This window comes from Ictalurus punctatus, chromosome 24 (assembly GCF_001660625.3).
Source record: "Ictalurus punctatus breed USDA103 chromosome 24, Coco_2.0, whole genome shotgun sequence".
NCBI classification, from domain to species: Eukaryota; Metazoa; Chordata; class Actinopteri; order Siluriformes; family Ictaluridae; genus Ictalurus; species Ictalurus punctatus.
The window spans coordinates 1306915-1328937 of NC_030439.2; the positions used below are offsets into that span (position 1 = coordinate 1306915).

Consider the following 22023-nt stretch of genomic DNA (forward strand, 5'->3'; position numbering starts at 1 on the left):
GTGATGGTCGGGGGTGCACATGCTTTTGGCTATATTATGTACACAATCACCAAGTTTCATGTCTGTAGCACATTGAATTTAAGGACCAATTATATGAATACGCTGCTTTTGAATAATTAATTCCCTTAATTCCTTTTATTCCGTTAGATTTTACTTTTTATTTATTAAGATTCTGACTGAGATGTGTATGTTCGGAAAATATAAAAATTGTCTACATTAGAAAATCCTTTTTTTTTTTTTCTTCTAAAGACTGCACATACACGTACACTCGTGTGTATATTTGCACAGCGAGGACGATTGATTTACTGATTTGCGTACCTCTCCCTACGATCACGTGCGCACGTAACCCAATCAAATGGCAGCCTGCCTTCAACATATTAACCGACAAATGGGAAACTTGCCTTTTTGATTTCGCTTTTTTTGCGAGGGTGTTTGTGGTGTGTCTCGTGGTTTGTGGGTGTTGTTCGTGTGAATAGAAACGCTAGTGTGTCCGCCCGCCATGTCGATATCAGGAGTTCTGGCAGGATACTATTCTTTCATTGCACCGGAGAGCGAGGAATCCAATTTCTCCTCCGGCTCGGGGCTCCTTCTGTCATCTTTACCAGCCGAGAGCAGTGTGCTCGAACCCTGCATATTCCCTTCAAAACAGGTAGTATGCGGAAATACAGGGTGGGGCCACATCTCGGAGCCGCGGGCCAGCGCTGTGAATTCCGTGTATCACTCACACACAGAGCCCGAGTCTGCGCAGAGTGGAGAAGTCACACAGTCGTGGCTGATGGACTTGCCTGTAACCGAACAATCGACGGTCCATCACCAATACGTCAAACTGGAGGTGCTTGGAACTAGTTACGGTGATTATGTCTCTAGCTCCCGCACTGTTCTGGCGCGAGAACACGTCAAAAGTGGTGCACGTAGCACGGACACAGATACTCTTTCCATCCGGACAGATGAAGAAGGCAAGAACGAAGAGAAGAGGGGAATCGATCCAAGTAAGATGAAGCGTTTACTAAATGTGAGCGGTGATAAATCGGAGTTGTTTTGTAGGCTACATGATGGCTGTGTTTTGAAACCCATATCTCATCAGCTTTGAGAAAGCCCTTTTTGTTAGTGTCACTGAGACTCATGCGTGTTATTAGGGTCTTGTTTTAGGGTGGGGCCAGCCTTCGAAACTTGCCTTTTTTCTTATTCTTGCTTCCTCTAGACAACCCCGTGTCCAACTGGCTTCACGCGAGCTCAACGCGCAAAAAGCGCTGCCCGTACAGTAAGCACCAGATCCTCGAACTGGAGAAAGAGTTCCTGTTTAACACATACCTCACACGCGACCGCAGGTACGAGGTCGCGCAGCTCCTCAATCTAACTGAGAGACAGATTAAAATCTGGTTTCAAAACCGCAGGATGAAAGTGAAAAAACTGAACAAAGACTGCACATATGGAGATTAAAAAAAGAAAGCACGTTTTCGTGTCCAGATACACTAGTAAATCTAAAACTGAGTGAGATTTTTTTTTTTATACATCTCAAAGCATGTTAGGCTGCATCTGTACTGTGCTTCGCCTTGTTTTCGTGTCCCAATTGTTCTACAACGCTGTAAACCTGGTTTATGTTCATGGTTATGTAGTGCATTATGGGAGACGGTGGAATTCTATATCACGCTGTTCATAAGTATCTTATTTTAGTCTCTTTACTACGTACATTGAAAAGTAAACGTGCTAAAACCTTGATAAAAGGCTTGATAAAAGTCTTTTTTAGGTAAAGACGATGGAGAAGAAATATATGGATAAGATATTAAATACCAACTGTAGTCAGCAAAACAAATACCTCATGGTCTTTTGACCGCCTTGAACATTGTGTACTTTTTAATTTGTACTTTATTTATTGAAAAATAAAATATTTCTTAAACATATCCTGGCTATACTTATAGGGTATTATTATTATTATTATTATTATTATTATTATTATTAAGAAGCAAAGCCGTGTGTATTCTCTTCTCTTTTACACACACACACACACACACACACACACACACACACACACACACACACACACACACACACACACACGGTATTTGTGATATATTGGGTTCTCATTCAGAGGAATGTTATTCTTGACCGTTTTGAATATAGAGGCCTATTTTGAGGGTTTTGGCAAAAAATGGTAACGCCTTAAAAAAAACCTTTACCGCTATAAATTTTTATTGGGGACGCAACATACAAGAGAGATGCCATTATATGCATTATTAGGTACAACAGCTATATACCAACTGTCGGATCCAACAATATAGTTCACTGTGCGCATGCAGATGATGCTAGTATCCAGTACATGATGAAGAAACGTATGCGTTGTTTTGAGCAGCCATGTAGAATCCCTACATGTAGGCCTAATAGTCTTAATATGGATACTATTAACTAACATTTATACTACAATAAGAACTAATTAATATTTAGTCTACACAAAAGACGGCATATGAGGTGCTGAACTGAACTGAACTAAAACTGGAAAGATACAGAGAAGATTAGCATGGCCCCTGCGCAAGGATGACAGTCAAAACCGTGGGACACAAGCCGCAGATGGACGCAGACTTCAAAGGTCTCGTGAAGGAGACTCGACTATTAACTGCATTCCGACTTTAATGGCTTTATGGTAGTCCAAGGGACACAATAAGGACGTTTTCAGAGTCCCAGCACCCATTCAGGCTTCTGCCACTCTCTCTCTCTCTCTCTCTCTCTCTCTCTCTCTCTCTCTCTCTCTCTCTCTCTCTCTATCTATCCATCTATCTATCTCCCTGCTTCCGTGCGGCGTGCACAAAGGCACCGGATATAATTTAGTTTAATTGGTTAGACCTGGCTCCTTGGAGTGAAACGTTGTTGAGTTGCATATATCACCAGAGGGAGCGCGCACAATATTAAAATGCACACGAGAAAATGTTTATGTAGGCTAACTGATTATAGCTAGATTATATAGCATGATTTTATCTATCTATCTATCTATCTATCTATCTATCTATCTATCTATCTATCTATCTATCTAAAATTATATAGATTATTATAGCATGATTTTAGCTAGACAGCAATCAAGGAGGGTAAGAAACGCTTCATTTTCGCATCTGCAAAAGCAGCCTCAATCAGTTTCAGCCACAAGAGGCTCGTGACTATCGATTTTGGTGACGACATTAAATAACGACATAACCTCAAATAAAATTAAGTCTAAAGACAAGTAGCCTCGAATAGGCTACTATCTAGTGAATTCTTAGAGTAACCCCGTAACAAAGAGCTAAGCGTCGACAAGACTTTAGTGAACTTGAACAAACTATGTACACCAATTTTCAACGAGAGAACAGAAAGTCAGTGCCCCAGCACAGACGAACAGCCTACCAAAATAGTCAAACAATAAAATTCCTAGAGCTGATTAAACCTAACATCCCCGAAATAACACATCACTCTTTAATGCAGCTCGTCCATATTTCAGACGCGCAATTTATTTATTGATCATGGCTTTACTGAAATCAGACATTCTTATTTTATAAGCAATTGGTGCAGTGAGGATGGTTTATGGTTGCTGAAAATTGCATACCAAAGACATCCTAAAACAATGTAGATTAAACGTTCTAATCACGGGAAAGGACTAAAATCTATGGACTAAAAGATGGATTTTTAAAAAGAAATTCAATTGTGTTCAATTGTTGTATATATCAGATGCGGTTCTCGTCACCACTGACCCTTGTCACAGTGTGCCGGAGGTAATATAATAACTATCATGTCTGCTTACCGTCCTCATTCATAACCAAAATGTTCATAGAGCTAGTCTTGCTCCAATGAGCAACAGTTATTTATTATATTTCCCATTTTGACCACTAACACTGCCGAGCGAATCTGGCGCAGTGATTAATTTATATTTTTGATAACACACGTGTGTATCTTAGTCTTATACGTAGTAGACTGCGTTCATTTTTGCGTCAGCGTGTCAAAATATTTATAAACCTCTATTTTTTTGTTCTTGGTTACAGATTAAATCGAGTTAAGTAATATCATTACACTATTGCAATTTAGTGTCCTCGTGATGTATTTTATAGTAAGGCAAAGCAAAAACACGATTTGACCTTCTCATTTATGTTTTTATTTATTTATTGTTTGATACCCGAGTCGTACGAGTATACAAGCTGCTGGTTAAATACTCATCATGGATTTGATACATTTTGAACCGTTTAAAACAAAACAAAAAAAAATGTATGTGCTGTAGAACCAGCGCTATTATAAATATATTTTACGTTCAATGTTTTATCATTCAGTCTCTCGTTTGTTAAAAGGAAGCGCTAATCTTAATGGCTGAAATAAAGCTGTAAAACAATCACGCATGTTTTTTTTTCTTTTAACACTGGATTCGAATGCAACTGATTTAAATAAGAATGCGGTCCAACAGTAATAAAAGTGGAATCCCACTGAAAACACATAAAAACCCCAGCGCTTAGTTGAGTGGCTTATTCTGACCTCAATGAGTGGCCATGTGACTTCAACAGCCCAATGCCTGTGCGGCTTTAATAGCATCGTATATCACCCTGCCTCGTAAAAACGACACTTTGGATTCTGGAATTTCTGGCTCAGAAATTCATTTGAAATTAATTTTTTAAAAAATTTACGTTTTGGTATTTCTTTTCCTCACATGAATTCGCGGAGTAACACATCGGTGTGGTCATGCTTAATCTAGCTTTTTAAACGATACTGAATTGTACTATTAATGGATATAATTAATTGCTGTAGAATGGACATTTGGCTAAAATACGGACATATTCGTCGAAGAACACCTGGTTCAGTCGTGGTCAGTTGTAGATGGTGTCAAGTTTATCCTTAGGGAAGAACATCAGGTAGGAATCCACGCTTAACGGACAGATATACAGTATCTCGTACACTTTAGTCACGTGCTGTAGAGTAATGGAACAATTATAAGGTTGTTGCTCTTTGTGCAGCATCTGTGTAGTGCATAATAGTTATATTTCTTTTCATTTCTTGCATACCTAATATTAGGAACGCTCACAATAGTTAGCAATGCCTGTGGATATTGCTATTGAACGTTCAGCATCTTTTCCACATGCTATGGTCCAGATACCAAATCCAGACAAAATAACTTCTAATCTTTTTTTTATTGTTTAATGACACATTTACTTTAGCTGTGCCTTTGTTTTGTACATAAAATATCCTTTGTGATTTATTTGATAAACATTCATGATTTATGTTTAAATGAGAACATTTAATGTTTATTTAAATATTACAACATTAAACATTCACATTGAATATTCCTATTCATATTCTTAACAACAACCACAACAAGAATAATAATTCATCATATAATAATTATAATTATAATAATAATAATTATAATTATTATTATTATTATTGTTTTGTGTTGTTGTTGTTATTCACTATTTAAATATAGCATAATTATTGTTGTTATATTTAACACAGGCAGGCATTGCGGCCTTCCCTCCCTTCTCTGCATGCACAATCAGAGGTAAAGTGGTACAATTACTGTGCCAACTGACCGATTTGCCCCAAGCTGTTTCTGTAGGATTTTCTTGACATCATCTTGGTTTCATCTGACTGCTGAAGCCATGGTCCTCATAGAGCTTCCAAAGCATGTACGGAATCTCACTGTCGAAAGATATTGATCATAGAGGTATAAAAAAATTTCTAAAACATTAGCTGTACCATGTAACACCATGAAGGCTATCATCAACAAGTGGACAAATTGGAGCATCACAGTGACATCACCAAGAACAGGACGTCCCTCTAAAATTTACAAAAAGACAAGACAAAATCTTACTAGGGAGGCTGCCATGAGACCTACAGCAACATTAAAGGAGCTGAATATCTGACAAGTACTGATTACTCTGTGCATGTGACAACAATCGATCATGTTCATCACATGTCTGGGCTACAGGGTAGGGCAGCTAGACAGAAGCCCTTTCTCATAAAAAAACATCCAAGCCCAACTTAATCACCCCAAAACATGTGGCAAAATGCGTTTTGGTCTGATGGGGAAATTCGAAAAAGTATATTTGGTGCAAAAAAGCACCTTACTAAAAGAACACCATCCCCACAGTGAAGCACGGTGATGGCAACATCATGCTTTAGGGCTGCTTTTCTTCAGCCAGAACTGATGCTTTTATCAAGGTGGAGGGAATCATGAATGAATGAACAAATTACAGTCCATTTTTACTACAAACCCTTCAGGTGTCTGCTAGTAAGCTGAAAATGAAAAGGAATGTCACCTTGCAGCATGACAATGACCCAAAACATACATCCAAATCAGCAAAGGAACGGCTTAACCAAAAGAAGATAAATGTTTTTGAATGACCCAGTCCGAGCCAAGACATAAATCCAACTAAAAATCTGTGGGCTGTGCACAGGAGATGCCTTCTAGAATGTTTTTTCAAGAAAGAGTGGGAAAAGACTGCAAAGTCTAAATGTACCACTCTGATACCCAGAAGACTGAGTGGTGAAATAAAATTTCAACAACAACAAAACAAAAGGTGCTTCAACAAAGTATTGTTTTAGGGTGTGCACACTTATGCAGCTTGGTTATTGTAAGTTTTTTGTTTTTCCTTTTTATTTTTCCATAAAAAGGTTTCTGATTGTTTTTCACTTTATTTGTATACGTTGCAATTTCACAAGGTGGGAAAAGATCTGACATGATTTATCTTTGTGTGTCTTTTATTTCAGGTTTGTGTAGACTTATCCACTGGATCTGTGCAGTGTTGTCTCCAAAGATTTAATGAACATAAAGTAAATTACTCACTCATCATGATTAATTAACTTCCAGGTTATTAGGTATGGCGCGTTAAAGAAATTAATTTTACATCACAACGGTAGCTTGCATTTAAACATTTTTACATCAAATAAAATGGGGTGCATGGTGGCGTAGTGGTTAGCATGTTCGCCTCACACCTCCGGGGTTCGAGTCGCCCTGGGGCCATGTGTGTGGAGTTTGCATGTACTCCCCGTGCTGCTGGGGTTTCCTCCGTGTACTCCGGTTTCCAAAGATTGATTTGGAACTTTGGAACGTGTACTCCAGTCCAAAGATTGATTGGTGTGTCTAAAGTGTCTGTAGTGTATGAATGTTTGTGTGAGTGTGTATGTGATGGACTGGCACCCTGTAGAGACTGTACCCCACCTCCCTAGGCTCTGACCCTGAAAAGGAGTAAGCGGTAGAAGATGGATGGACATCAAATAAAATCACAGAGAAAACTTTATACTGACTTTGGTATTAAGGCTAGGTTGGAGAAGGTTAAGGTACACTGTCTGAATTCCCATTGGCTGTTTGCCTGCATGATAAATGCATGGACAGAGGGTGCCAGCACTCTGAAATGACCCTTGTCTATTTTGTATTCTACAGCCATCCCTACATTTGCTATGCTGTGGAAGACCTTGATGTAGTAGATTGGGCTGCAGGACTGTCATTATTGGGGATGGGTGGTATTCTGATGAGCCAGACCACACCTCAGTGATATTGCTTATCTCTGACCTTGACAACTACTGAACATAGATGATAACCATCAACTCCAGGACAGGTAGCCTTCACGTGACTAACAATCATCACTGTGTTCCTGGAGGTAAGGTTGTTGGTGTCACTTATCCACTTCTCTCAGGTCTGTAGGCCAGGTAGGTAATTCCTGATAAAACAGCATCAGAACTGATTGGCCCATACCTGTCTGTACCGCCATCTCCGCTGACTCAACAGCTCTGACTCTGGGTAAATTACTTGTGGCAGCGATGTATTGGGCCACCCCATCAACAGGTAGTTATGTGTTATGGGGTCAACAGAGACTATTAGCTCTGTTAATTGTGTTTGGTGGGCAGGACCCATGGCATTGAAGGCATCTATGAAAAGCTATAAAGAAGATCCAGGTGGACAGAGTCGTTGGTCATGCACTTAAAGATTATACCCCACCTCTCACCCCATTGCTCCTGCTCCTCTTTACTAGAAATAGGCTCTCCACTTGTGGAAGTCCACATTTGAATTCTGATGGCATTGTATAGCTTCTGTCCCTCTGAAAATACAGCACTTTCTTCACATCTCTGCAAAGACAAATTTCAGTCCTGGATGGAACAGTGTACTGTAATATTGCTATCATAAGGAGCTATGCAATGGGATACTTAGTGTATACCCAGTAATGATTGGATGTAAGATGGTAGGGCTCAGGTCTGTGGCATTCTGGATTTGTCCACCCACCCAAATAACTGCAGCTGTTTCATCAAATTCTGGTGAGAATGTAAGGAGCCTAATGGAGGAAGGTATGGGCTTAACAGCTTTCAGAGCTTGACATTCCTCTGGGAAGCCTTCAAAAGGTCCTCAAAAGTGAAATACTGGGTGGTGTCCTGCAGTGCTAGGTTTGATGCTGTCATTGTGACGCCACAAAACTTCACTGTCTGTAACTCAGTGCGATCTTCTATTAGGAAGGAAGAATTGAGGCCCGTGTATCCATCTCTTTGGCTAACTCAAGTCATGTTTTGCCATGCGTAGTACAGGTCAAGAGTTCATGTAATGTCATATGAAACATCAGAATGAACTGTGAATGAAGTGTGATCTCTGCAACATCATAACATAATTTTTTTATGTTTTCCTTCTGTTTGGGAGTGTAATGTATCTGTTTGTGCATGTCCAGCACTTTGAGAAGTTGCTTTTAAAGGCGCTCTATAAAATAAAGTTTATTATTTTTATGCATAAGTTTGCTAAGTTACCACTTTTTTTTTTTTTTTTTAAGTTTGTATGCTGGTGGTCTGACACAGACTTTGATTGTGGCTGCTCTTGTGATTGTATTTTGAAACGGTTTATATCAATCGAATCACAAGGATCCTAGCTTTCCAAAGATATTTACACATGAGTTCCCATGTACACACAGAAACTGTGTACATAGTATAGTTAGTCCTGCCGGAAGGGTTGGAATTTGCATCATATCTGAAAGGTATTGAGGAGTTAAAAAATAAAAACTTACCACTGTGAAACATTCTGCTCAAGTCGTTTTTGCAAATTTGCTTCTGCTTGATCATCCGCATTTTTTAAATCAGACTCGGGCTTGAACTGATACGGTAAAACCCATAACATATTGCTTAAGAGCTTAGAATTGCTTTAGAAGCCTTGGAGGCTAAAGCTAAAGCTAAAGCTAAGGGGAATTACTTGGGGACACACTTGTGAGGCTTTCGGCCAATCACAACACAACGGGTCAGCTGGTCAATTAGAACACTCTGGGTTTTCTTGGAAGGAGGGGCAATGGTGAAATTGGAGCATTTCAAGTAGGCTGGGAATAGAGGTACTGCAGTATGTGAAAAATTATGTGTTTTTTGAACATTAAAGCATGTTAACCTATTCTGTTACACCCAACAAACCTTTACAAGTATCATATGACCCCTTTAAGGTATACGTTTACGTTTACATTTAAGATTTATATTTAATATTTACATTTATATTTAATAATAATAATAATAATAATTATATATATATATATATATATATATATATATATATATATATATATATATATATATATATATATATATATATATATAATATACATACATACATATATTTATCTTTTTAGTAGTTTCCAGGAGTGATGGGGGTGACATTACAAAGCTGATTTTTCCCCTAATTAATTTATTTATTTAAATTTTTTCATTAAATATATCGGGAAGAATACCCATTCACACTTCAAGCCCTCCAATGTTCAAACCAAATCTACGCCCATCCTTATATGTCAAAAGTAATTAAAGTGCGTTAAAAAAAATCCCCTCATAGCTCAGGACTCTGAGGCCCCCTAGTGGCTGAGGACCGGGGCTGCAGCCTTTGTAGCCCATTCGGTAAACTGGGCCCAGCACAGGGCAAGGATATTTTTTCACGCTTTAATGTGAACAATATCGAACTTCTGTGTGTTTTTTTTTTTGTGTGTGTTTTTGTTCTTGTTTTTTCTTCTTCTTGTTTTTAGAAGCTTGTTTTAAGTAGCCTACCACCGATGGGGCCCTGATGATGGTTGGCACCTATGGCTTTATTGCATTGTGCAATAAAGTGGAAAGTTTTCCGTGTTTTATTCAGTATCATTGCATAATTCATTGACAAGCTTTGTGTGGAAAAATTCTAAACATGAAATATGTAATGGACATAACAATGAAGACTGTGTGCTCAATTTGGGCATGAAGCATACAGTACAGCCAAAGACACAGTGCAGCTTGACAGTGCACATTACACTGAATGAATGCTATTTTTGCAAGCACAGGTCTACTATGAAAGCATCTTGTGGTTTGCCTGAGACTTTCATCCAGCTGCTTCCCAGTGCCAATGTTCACACTAAGGTAGGAAATTCTTTTTAAAAATTGCAATATTACTTAACTGTAACACGAGTCTCTTGGTTTTCTGTGATATAAACTGGATACCTTGCTAAATTGCGGTGGACTGGCAAGTGAAAAAGTAGCTCATGCATTAAAAAAGGTTGGGCACCCAAGGTTGGTGCGAACCCATCACAGAGTACAATTGTGCACACATTATGGACAATTTGGAAATGCTAATCAGCCTACAACACATGTCTTTGGACTGGTGGAGGAATCTGGAGTACCCAGAGGAAACCCCCAAAGCACGGGGAGAACATTCAAGTTCTGCACACACACAGGGCAGAGGCAGGATTCAACCCCCAAACTCTGGAGGTGTGAGGCAAATATGCTAACCACTAAGCCAGCATTTTTGCTTATGTAACAGGAAAATATTAAAATAGACTCTAATATGCTATAGGGAGGCTACAGTCTACCACTTCTTGTACTCGTCTTGGACTTATCCAGTTCAAAGTTTTACACAGAGTCCATCTGTCCAAGTCGAGACTTTCTGTAATGTATCCTGATGTAGAGGACAAGTGTGATAAATGCCATGGCTCTCCCTATCATCAGGTTTTTCTTCTGCCCTGATCTCCATGGTTTTTGGTCTGGTTTTTTTTTTTTTTTTTTACCATCATGTCCTCATGTTCTCAGAGTAGATTTAAAGCCTTGCCCATTGATTGCTGTACTTAGGATTCCTGATGCCTCAGTTCCATTGAGCTCGATACAAAAGGATGTTATCGCTTTCACATCCCTTATAGCAAGACGTTCCCTACTGTTGCATTGGAAGTCTGCTAAATATCCTTCTATCTCCCAGTGGCCAAAGGACGTGATGTTTTTTCTAAAACTCGATAAAATAAGGTATACGATGAGGGGTTGTACGGACAAGTTTTTATTTTTATTTTTTTATTATTATTTTTTTTATAAATGGCATCCCTTTATTGTATATTTTATGGAGTTACAGACACTTCCCACTTAAATTTTTGTGCCTGTTGTTGGGTTTGTTTTTTCTTCTCAATGAAATATTTGGGAAAAGGAAAAAGAAAAAAGAAATGTTCAGAAGACATGTTCAGCAGACATGTTCAGCAGACATGTTCAGTAGAAATGTTCAGCAGAAATGTTCAGCAGAAATGTTCAGAAGAAATGTTCAGTAGAAATGTTCAGTAGAAATGTTCAGCAGAAATGTTCAGTAGAAATGTTCAGTAGAAATGTTCAGTAGAAATGAAACTGGAGATTGTTTGAGCTGAAATTTAAAAAAAAAAAAGGGGAAAAAATAGACTCTAATAAGCAGACAATTACATGCTAATGTTCTGTTATTTCTGTCATCCATTTTAGGTCCTTCATGCAATGTAGCATTTGTCTTGTTTAATTGTGTAATTGTTTTGTTGTTATATTGCAACATATGTTAGTTACACATATTTTTTGTGAACTTTTACAGAACAATGTATAAAAAGCATTCTAATTTGTCAAATAAATTTGTTTACTTTGCTAAGTTTACTTTTCTGCTAAAAGCATTTCCTTTCTTATCTTGCTTTAAGCATGCACATTTCTTAAGTATCGGATTACTATATTCCCTTTGCCTTTGCATGGTAGAATATAGGTTTGTGGACACCTGACCATCACACCCATATGTGGTTCTTCCCCAAAAACAATTGTATAGAAGGTCTCTGTACGCTGTAGAATAACAATTTCCCTAAGAACTAAGAGGCCTAAACTTGTTCCAGCCTGACACAAAGTGCACAAAGAGTGCGAACTTTATGAAGACATGGTGTGTGAAGGTTGGAAGAAGGTAGAAGAACTTGAGTGTCCTGCACAGAACCCTGACCTCAACCCCACTGAACACCTTTGGGACGAACTGGAACTGGAGACTCCTCACCCATCATCACTGACCTCAACCTCACTAATGCTCCTGTAGCTGAATGAACACAAATCCCCACAGCCACGCCCCGAAATCTAGTGTAAACCCTTCCCAGAAGAGTGGAGCTTATTATGTATTATTTGGGGCAGCTGTGGCTCAGGTTGCAGAGCGGGTTGTCCACTAATCATAGAGTTGGTGGTTCGATTCCACATCTCCACATGTGGAAGTTTCCTTGGACAAGACACTGAAACCCAAGTTGCTCCAAATGGCAGGCTAGCGCCTTGCATAGCAAGGTGTGTGATTGTGTGTGAATGGGTGAATGAGAAACAGTGTAAAGCAATTTGTAGAACCCCTAAGGCACCACTAACAAGAAGAACTTGATGCCAACAGTATGGACAGGGATGCCTCCATCAAAAACAAGTCTAGTCCTTCCGGTTACACATGTGTATGCCTCAAATCTCGCTTAAAATATACTTCAAACAGGAAGCATGATACACAATTTTTTTTTTTACATATTTGACGTTGTTGTGACTTTGACCCTTCTTTTTGGATGGATTCCAAAATCTAATCAGGTTATCTGCTGGTTAAAGTTATAATTCTAAATAAAGCCTATGAACATTCAACCAGTTGCTCTGGAGATTTCACACGCAGATGGAAAGAATTGCCCTGGCTGTTCCAAGAGCTTCAATCCAAAAGTATTGGAACAGCAAGGCCAAATCTATAGTTTTTGGTATACACTGAAAACATTTGGGTTTGAGATCAAAAGATGAAATTAGATCGGAATTTCAGCTCTCATTTTCTGATATTTACATCTAGATATGTTAGACAACTTAGAACATGGCACCTTTGTTGGAATATTTTAGGTAAGCAAAAGTATTGGAACAGATCAGGCTAAAAGTAAATGAACGTAAACAACACTTAATATTTGGTTGCATATCCCTTGCTTGCAATAACTGCATAAAGCCTGTGACTCACTGACACCAAACTGTTGGTTTCATCTTTTGTGAAGCTTTTCCATGCTTTTACTGCAGCCTCTTTCAGTTGTTGTTTGTTTTGGGGTTTTTTCCCCTTCGGTCTCCTCTTGAGGAAAACCTTCCACTTTTTCCCCCTGATGAAGTCCTTTGTTGAGGTGGCAGTGTGTTTTGGATCGTTGTCTTGCTGCCTGATGAAGTTCCTCCCGATTAGATTATATGCATGTCTCTGTAAATTTGTAGACAGATTGTTTCTTTAGACTTCTGAATTCATTCTGCTGCTACCATCATGAGTTCCATCATCAATAAAGATTAGTTACAGAAGCAGCCATGCAAGCCCAAGCCATGACACTATTCATTAGCAGATCCTTTCTTTCTCTACACATTGGTCTTTCCATCACTTTGCTTGCAGTTAATCTTGGTTCCACAACTTTTGTGGCTCATCTCTGTATTTCTGGCTTTCTGATTCTTACTGCTGATGAGTGATTTGCATCTTGTGGTGTGGACTCGATATTTCTGCTCTCAAATAGTCTCTTTTGGGTATTTTAAAATTTTTATTAATTTTTTTATTATTATTTTTTAAAACTTCTGCTAAGATCAAATATCAAATTTGCACTGACACTGGAAAGCCGTTTATTGAGAGACAGATGTTGAATACACAAAATACCTTCAAGCTTAGATGTACTGTGTGAGTGGCATATACACTATATACATGATTGTTCAGTAAGCAGCTGCCTCCACAGGAACATAATTTCCCTGTGACACTGTATAAATTACGAACACGGTAGAATGCGGTTGTCATGCTGACACCAGTATCTGCATCTAACTACACTGCCCAGAACTCTGCACGGCCCGCAAACATAGCCGCTGAGAACTACAACACGCAGACCGTCTCACAGTCACACTTATCAGATTACTGATCACACACACCTATACTCAATCACAATCACCACCACTTTCACAGTATAAATAGACGCTCTCTGTTTTCACAGTTATTGTGAAGAATATGCTCTGTGTCTCTTGTACCAGTTTATACCAAGCTGTTTGATTTGTTGATTGTTTTTCAGGTTCTGACCTGATCTTGCCTGCCCTTGTTCATGCTGCTTGTTCATCATCTGACCTTTGTTTGTTTTTTGACCACGATTTTGGATTTAGCATTTGTCCTGTTTACCTCGTTAAATAAAACAATTGAGTACCTGCACTTTCCTTCTCAACTGTTCTCTGACAGCAGTCTTCACAGGCAAAACCCAGGGCTCGACCCAAGAGTAGACATTCAGAGATATTAATTATTTAAACAATCAATCTAACAGGACACACTTGGGCAACAAGAAACACCTGTTCGTCATATGTTCCAGTATTTGTGATCACTTGATAAATGAACAAAACTTGCCATGTTCTAAGTTATGTTACACATCTAGATGTAAAAATCAGGAAATGAAAGCTGTAATTCTGATCTGTCGTCTCATATTCATCTTTTGATCCCAAACCCAAATATCTTCAGTGTACAGCAAAAACAATAGAATTGACTTTGCTGTTCCAATACTTTCAGAGGGGACTGTATATCAGCTATCAATATTTATCTCCCTCTGTAGCTTCCTGCATCCTATCATCCCTTCCAGACCCTGACTTCTTTTCCACCCTTAGCCACAGACAGTTTCCTCATCCATGGACCTCCTCTGCCCACAATCTTCTAAATCCAGTAAGGCTTCTTGCCCTGTTCCTTGACTATCACATGTGCTGTGCAGCAATCAGAGAGAATTAAGAACAGCAGAGAGAAAGCTTATTATTATATGTATTAGGATCAATATTATGAACTGAATGAAATAATAATGTACTATTAAAATAATAATTAAATAAATAATGTAAGCGTAAATGAAATACTAATTACCAGAGAAAGTTCATTATAGCATAATAAATATAATTTAATATAATAAAATTGCACGGGTCACTCTAGAGTCTAGAGGCTATACGTCAGATATATTAATGGCTAGTAGTACTCCTACTCCATAATAAACCTTGAAAATATCCCGGATACATTTAATATTTCAATTTTCTTTTTTATGGGGAGATCATTAAATTGTTCAGCATTTCAGAAGCAATCATTTTCTACCGCAATGTCATTAACCTTGGCATGACCCAGGCACAGCTTGGACTCTGCTATTTCTTCGTTTGAGCAAAGGGTGGCGCACGCTTACTGAAATGTAACAGGCTTGCGTGCTACTTCACCCAATCGCCCATTAGGATTTACAACTGGTCAACAAACCACTTGATTTCTCCCCGTATTTGGCAGCCTACATGAGAGAGCGTTAACCCTGCGTCTCAGGGTATCCCCCCCAAAAAAATTATTAATAAATTGTGCAAGGGCGACATGCACCCACAAAACCACCAAGAGACTCAAATTCAAAGTCAAGCAGGGTATTGTTCTCGCTGAGACGGTAGCAACAGTAGCGAGCGGTCTCAATATCAAACAATCGATGTCACCCAATGTTTATTTTATGTTATGTTAATTTTATTAGGATGCCCAGCTATCCTAAAGTAAAGGAGGAGATGAGAGCTACAGTCAAAGATCCACGGTGACGATGCTCAGTACAATCAGACAGTTATGTTGCTCCCCAGTCGCCTACCCCTAACCCTCTAGCATGCTCATCTTTAGACACGTCTCCCACTCAGTGCACCCTAATAAATTAATTATCGACTTCCACTAACTCCATGCCCAGAGGCAGTAGTGCGGTGGTTCTGAGTTTTGAGGTTCTTCCTAAAACGTGCTACAACATGAAGGAAGAGAAGCAGAGAATGACTGAGACACCCCAGCCGCGAAAACGTCATTCAATATGGCTGTCAGGTTGAATACGTCCTATTTTTATATTTTCATCAAATTTGGAGTCTGGTTTGAGACATTTTTGTACACCACAATAATAAACCGTTGTTGTACAGCAATATATTGTAAAAATGCCCCTGAAAATTGGTCATTGGAAAAATATAAGGATATTTGCATTATATTTTTATGTAATACACCAGGATAATAATAATAATTTTTTCCATCTCTTGTCTTATTTATTAAAATTTGAACCATAGCTGGAAATTCAGCCTATATTAAAACAATGTCGCTCTGAATTTTAGTGATTTTTCTTTAAGCCAATAAAAAAATGCAATTCCTAATTACATTGAGTCGATTTTTATTTAATCATTTAAGAATACTTAACTTCTTCATACAACAACAACAACAACAACAACAACAACAACAATAATAATAATAATAATAATAATAATAATAATAATAATAATAATAATAATAATAATAATAGTTATTTGTAATTAACAGTAACAGTGATTAGGTCAATAATTAAAATTACATAAATATTTATGTTAAATTCAACAGGTTAGAGCACTACATTTTCTACGGGACTGGTTTGGTCCCATTCCTATCTCAATGACTCCTATTTATGTCTCCTTTTGAGAAAAAAAGGTTCTTTTTTTTAGACCTTTTGCTATTGTTTCATGGGACTGGTCCAAGAAATGAATGAGGCCATACTCCATAAATTAGTTCCTACAATGATCCAGGCCGCACAAACTCACTGCCCATAAAAGAGTCACGTGGTGGCCATTAAAGTGGGTTTATGGTTTTGGGGAGTTGACAGTATATAGCATTTAACTGCACTGACTGGATTTCTTTTTAACTCTTCTTGTAGAGGGTAGTGGAGTCTCTTCAGTGCTGCCATCACTGTTTTATCCAGCAAGTCACTATGAACTGGGAATTCACCGACTGGGTTCGCTGGGCATCCAATCATGGTGAGTTTGTTGTTCGTTTTAAATTTGTTTAATATGATTGTTTCCGTCTTTAAAGTAACTAACTATACTGTCTATCCCTTCCGTCAAAGTAAAGTCCGATAACCGATTTGCATTTGCATTTAGACAACTGCGTATAATTAGTCTACACCCACAACACACGAATTTTGTTTTCATATACGTTCATTTAAGATGATCTTTTTGTGAGAACAGAAATGAGCTCCAGGCTGTCCATAAGACTTTAGCATTATGATAAATACTGTGTGTACAAATACACAATGATACAGTACATTTCTTGTCTGTCTTCACGTTGAAAACGAAACACTTTGAAAATAAATTCTACCCCCATGTATTTAACATTAAAACTATAAAAGGTGTGCAGATTATCATCCGTTAAAAACCGTGTTGATCTTCGCCTTTCACATCACTGATCATGTTTTCTGGTTTCCTCCTTCACGGTTTGTGCTACATGAAATTGAAATGGATGAAAATATCCAAGTATTCTTGGATCACTCATAAAAGTTACCTGCTGCTGTTTGGCTTGTTGGGTATAACATTTAGAGTTTGGGAATTTTTTTAAATACGCCGTCTCTCCGTACACCGATGGGACACATAATGCCTTCTAGTAATCAGTAGTTTCATTCTGAGACAGAAATAAATTTCCGCAGCCCACTGAGGGATTGAAACATTTACGCCTTTTCAGTGGTTTTGTTTCAGCACTGTTGTGCTTATTAACGAAGATCTCAAAGAGCTCTAAGAAGCTTGCGCATGCCAGATTATTCAAACAAAACCTGAAATCAATAATATTCAGTATAGCTAAGTTGTAGAAATGTGCAGCTCCATATTCATTAGGAAACGACTAAATGAATTTGTCTCACTTGAGGCTCTCATCTATTTTTCCATTGAACGAGGTTTTATCTTTGGAGGTGGGGGGTTACGTAGAGATGTGGGGACGAGTGAAAGACAATATGACACAGAACTAGACAGAAGAGAGATTGGAGGGGAAAATGTCCTCTCACTTGTTCTTGGTTCATCACGAGGTCACCAGTGGCAGTAAGATAAATGCGCACAAGCCGTAAACTACCAGCAGAGCTTTTGGCCAAGTTCAGTGTCACTCTCATTGTGCGCCCCTGGCTCAATAAGGAAGAAACAAAGCTAAAAAAAAGAAAGCTTACCTCGATAAAATGAAATTACAAATTAACTGACAAATTAAAATACAACATAAAGAGTCTGTTGAGCCACCACAAGAGGCCAGAATCGCGTCAGGATTCTGTAAAAACGGGACTGGAAAGATGGAACAAAATTATTCTAAATTATTTTCTATGATTTGGTTAAATCTGGTAACTAGCACATTATACTAGCACAATATAGTATACTAGTACAGTGACCCCTCGCATGTGTGTGTGTGTGTGTGTGTGTGTGTGTGTGTGTGCGTGCGTGTCTGAATGTCCCAAAACGTTAAATACTGAAGCACGAGGTCTACTGCATATACCTTAGGCCATCTTTGGCTTCAGTATTTTGATGTGATCCTATTGTTATCAGTGAAAACACATTAGCTTCAGCTCTTCGACACAAAAGGCAAACGCATACACTAGCACTAGCTTTGAGCAAGAACCTTGTGCTTCAAAATTCTGAAGGAAAAAACGGCAAATTAATGAACAAATCACAGTCCATAATAAAGGATAGCGCTTTCGTCATTTTCTGTTTTTGTTGTTCTTTGGTGCTAGAGTTATCTGGATACGGTCGTAATATTTTATATTTATCGGTAGACAACTGTTTATTCGTTGTTTTTTTGTGGAAGTATCTTCATTAATGCTATATTTTGTTATCTTCTTCCTTGATTTCGAGAGGCACTGGTATTGCAATAGCTATAAAACCAAACCTTTATAATAAACCTTAAGTTCAGTTAAAACTATCCCCTCTCTTACTGTCATTATGTGATTATAATAACAAAGTATGAAATAGTAGTACCAGTGCATCAAACATAATTTAACCGTAACTATACCGTGTTTTGCTCCTTGACATCGGATTTACCTGCATGTGTCAAATCTGAAGCAGCTGTTCATTTTAACAGCTGTGCTTAAAAAAAAGAACTCTTACACCATGTGTATACTATTATGCAGGCTACACACCAATCTTGCACACAAGCAAGTTACATTAAAGATATAGGTGTGATACAGTGATTCTGGTAGGCTACAATAGCTCCTTTGGTGGGGTGGGGGGTGGGGGATAGCATTTTTATCACTATCTTAATATTTATAAATAATAAACCACGAAAATAAATACGTTTGCCGGTCTTAGAAAAAAAAGAATGTAATTTAGCTACAGGATACTGATGTAGGCACAGGAAATTTCCCCCAGAATGATCGAGCACCAAAAATAACATTAATGAAGAGATTTCCACAATAATAAACCGCTGTCTACTAATAAATAAATAATAAACATTATAAAATAATATATTAATGCCCTAGCAAGAGAGCAAAATGAGCAGAAAATCATGAACGTGTTGTCTTTTATTACGGATTGTGATTTGTTCATTCATTTACGTTGCTTCAGACCTTTAAAGAACAAAGCTCATCTGTAAAGACAGTAAATGCATCGCAGAGATAAAAAAAAAAAGTTGCTTTCATTTATAAACAACTCAAAGACTAGTGTTAGCAACCTGAAGAGTCTCCTACCTCTCGTTCTCAGCACTAGACTGAATGTCGGGGTTTTACTTAGTGATGTTACTGAATTGTGAATGATGAACACAAACAAACAAACAAACAAAGATGCCCCCTCCATTTCAGTGCACAGGGTCAGACTTTTCTCAGAAGGCTTTTTTTCTTTCGTAACGCTGTACTCCACCTAAACCCCATCATGTAGCAAGGTAGAACATTTAGTTCTGTTTGCGACACCGTCAAAGAACGGCTCCGGTAAGACTGTACTGTAGATAGTCGCGCAACTGTTTTGTTTTGATCGTTGTTCTGCGTTTTAATGAACTCTTTACGGAAAGAAAAATGGTATTAGGTCAGTCTGTAGTTGATTAATTAAATAAAACAAAAAATATGAGTCGAGAGATGATGATAATTGTGCATCAGCAGTGGTGAGGGGGTTTACCATGTGGAGCCGGTGTCCTTGATGATGTGCATTCAAATAAAACCCAGCAGTGACGGCTAGCCGTGTTTTAGCCTTTATGTAAAGGATTTGTCTTTAGTTCTGAGGCTGATAAAAAAAAATCAATACGATTTCATATTAATACAAACAATAGAATAGAGCTCTTACCATTAATATGTTGTTGTATCTAAATACAGCACTGAGAAATTCATTGCTCTTTAAATTATATATACAAAAAAAATCTATTTACCTGAACAAAAACGTAAGCAAAATGAACATTTGATTCTACACCACATCTACCCACAACTGAATATTAAACCTCATAATTTCTAATATTCATAAACTATAATAATTTAAGGTCTGCATAATTCTCTCACTCTCAACGCAACATTACCGCTGTTCAAATTAATGGTTTATATACTAGCTGCATATTTAATAATGTTAAATTTACTATACCAATTAGTCCAGAAATAAAGTGCAGCATGAATATTCAACCTCTCAGGGAGAGCTGGCTAGTGGGTGGGAATTTGCAAGAATTTTGGTGCAATTTCAGAATACTTACATTGTATACTGACAATATAGATGAGGTTGTTTTTTTTTTTTTTTTTTTTTTTGGTTTGTATGTCTTTATTGGGCCATATGGCAGCACATTCCAGACTTTAATCAAATTCTAATGCTGATAAGAAAGTAGTATTTCAGAGGTGCATTTTCAATTATATTTCTTGTGTGTGAATAATGTAATTGCAGGACATGTATTTCAATTGCATTTTCATGAACAACAATGTACCAATCCTGCCAAAATCTATTTTCATTTTCAGTGCGTAAACTGGCCTGATTCTGTCAAACTGAAGTGATAGCAATCCTCCCATTTGCGACTGCACTTTCTCATACCAAAAAAAGAAAATGACTCTGCAATCCTTCTTCCGTTTGGATTTTTACTGTCAACAAGGTAGACCTTTTTTTTCCTTTTTTTTTTGAGGAAATGTCGGTTTAAATCGGTTTAACCTTGAGGCGGTAGTGTTGAAAATGTGGAGATCATAGCAACAATGGTTAGGGAAAGTCTAACGCATGCCTGAAATCTTTACAAACGTACGTTGTGTTAGCAATTGTTAAACTGAGTCTGTCATTTCCTCCAAAACAACAAAAACTCCCTCACATAGTGTTTGATTAAAAGACTTTTCTTGTAACATGCAAACAGGACGGCAAAGGTGCGGAATTGGAGCACGAGGATGAGAAAGTGTAATCGTAATCAATAAATCGCAATAAGTAAGTAAGTAAGTAAGTAAATAAAAAGAATTGTTATTACTTGTTCAGTATGGCAGAATCACACCAGTGAATCACACATCATTGAAAATGAAATCCCACACAGACTCTGTATTTATCAGCTATTGTACTTTGTTGTACACGAAATTGCACATATGCTATTACATGTGCACTGTTATTGAATTTGGATGATGACTTGCATGCTCGAGCAGCCATCTAGTTAGCCTGACTGCTAGCTTGCCTTATAAAAAAATTAGGTACTAAACGAACAAAACCAATAAAGGGGCAAAACAGTAACGATAATTAAAAGAAAACCACGTTGCTGCACTAGAGGCGTTCACATTGTTAAGGCTAGCCATTAACCCGTGAACCTTTCATTAATGAAACTTTGATGAAATTTTCATTGATGAAAAATAATCTCATGCAAAATATTAGCTACTTATCAAAAGTAATGATTGACCTAAGAACATTAACTTGCGCAGTCAGTGTTAGCTCGATTTTGAATATGTAAAACAAACGCTGAGTAAACTGTAAATACTTACACAAATGAAATCAGTGAAGTCAGACACCGACAGAAAACTGTTAACTGTTAACTTCTTTGGGGAATAAACATTTAAATAGCTCCAACTGAGAACACTGCCAAGTCCCCTGCACTGACCCCGATTTAGCTTTTTAAACTTCTAGGTATAAAACTTGTTAAAA

The 22023-nt window shown here is 37.9% G+C and overlaps 1 protein-coding gene and 1 pseudogene across 4 annotated transcripts in view; both read left to right on the plus strand.

Moving 5' to 3' along the window:
• The first annotated feature begins 393 nt into the window (after positions 1-393).
• The window catches only part of hoxa3a (homeobox A3a), a 43352-nt gene continuing 21722 nt past the window's right edge, over positions 394-22023 (plus strand). The window contains exons 1-3 of one of the 4 annotated variants that reach the window (XM_047150419.1): positions 394-989; positions 1202-1328; positions 16866-16883. In XM_047150419.1, coding sequence (XP_047006375.1) covers positions 500-989; positions 1202-1328; positions 16866-16872 — 624 coding nt within the window. In that variant the 5' untranslated portion in view covers positions 394-499 and the 3' untranslated portion in view covers positions 16873-16883. Of the gene's footprint in view, positions 990-1201; positions 1902-16865; positions 16966-22023 lie in introns of those variants that run through there. The other 3 variants (XM_017455020.2, XM_047150416.2, XM_017455013.3) reach the window with 3 other exon arrangements.
• Positions 2468-2567, plus strand: LOC124626278 (uncharacterized; annotated as a pseudogene).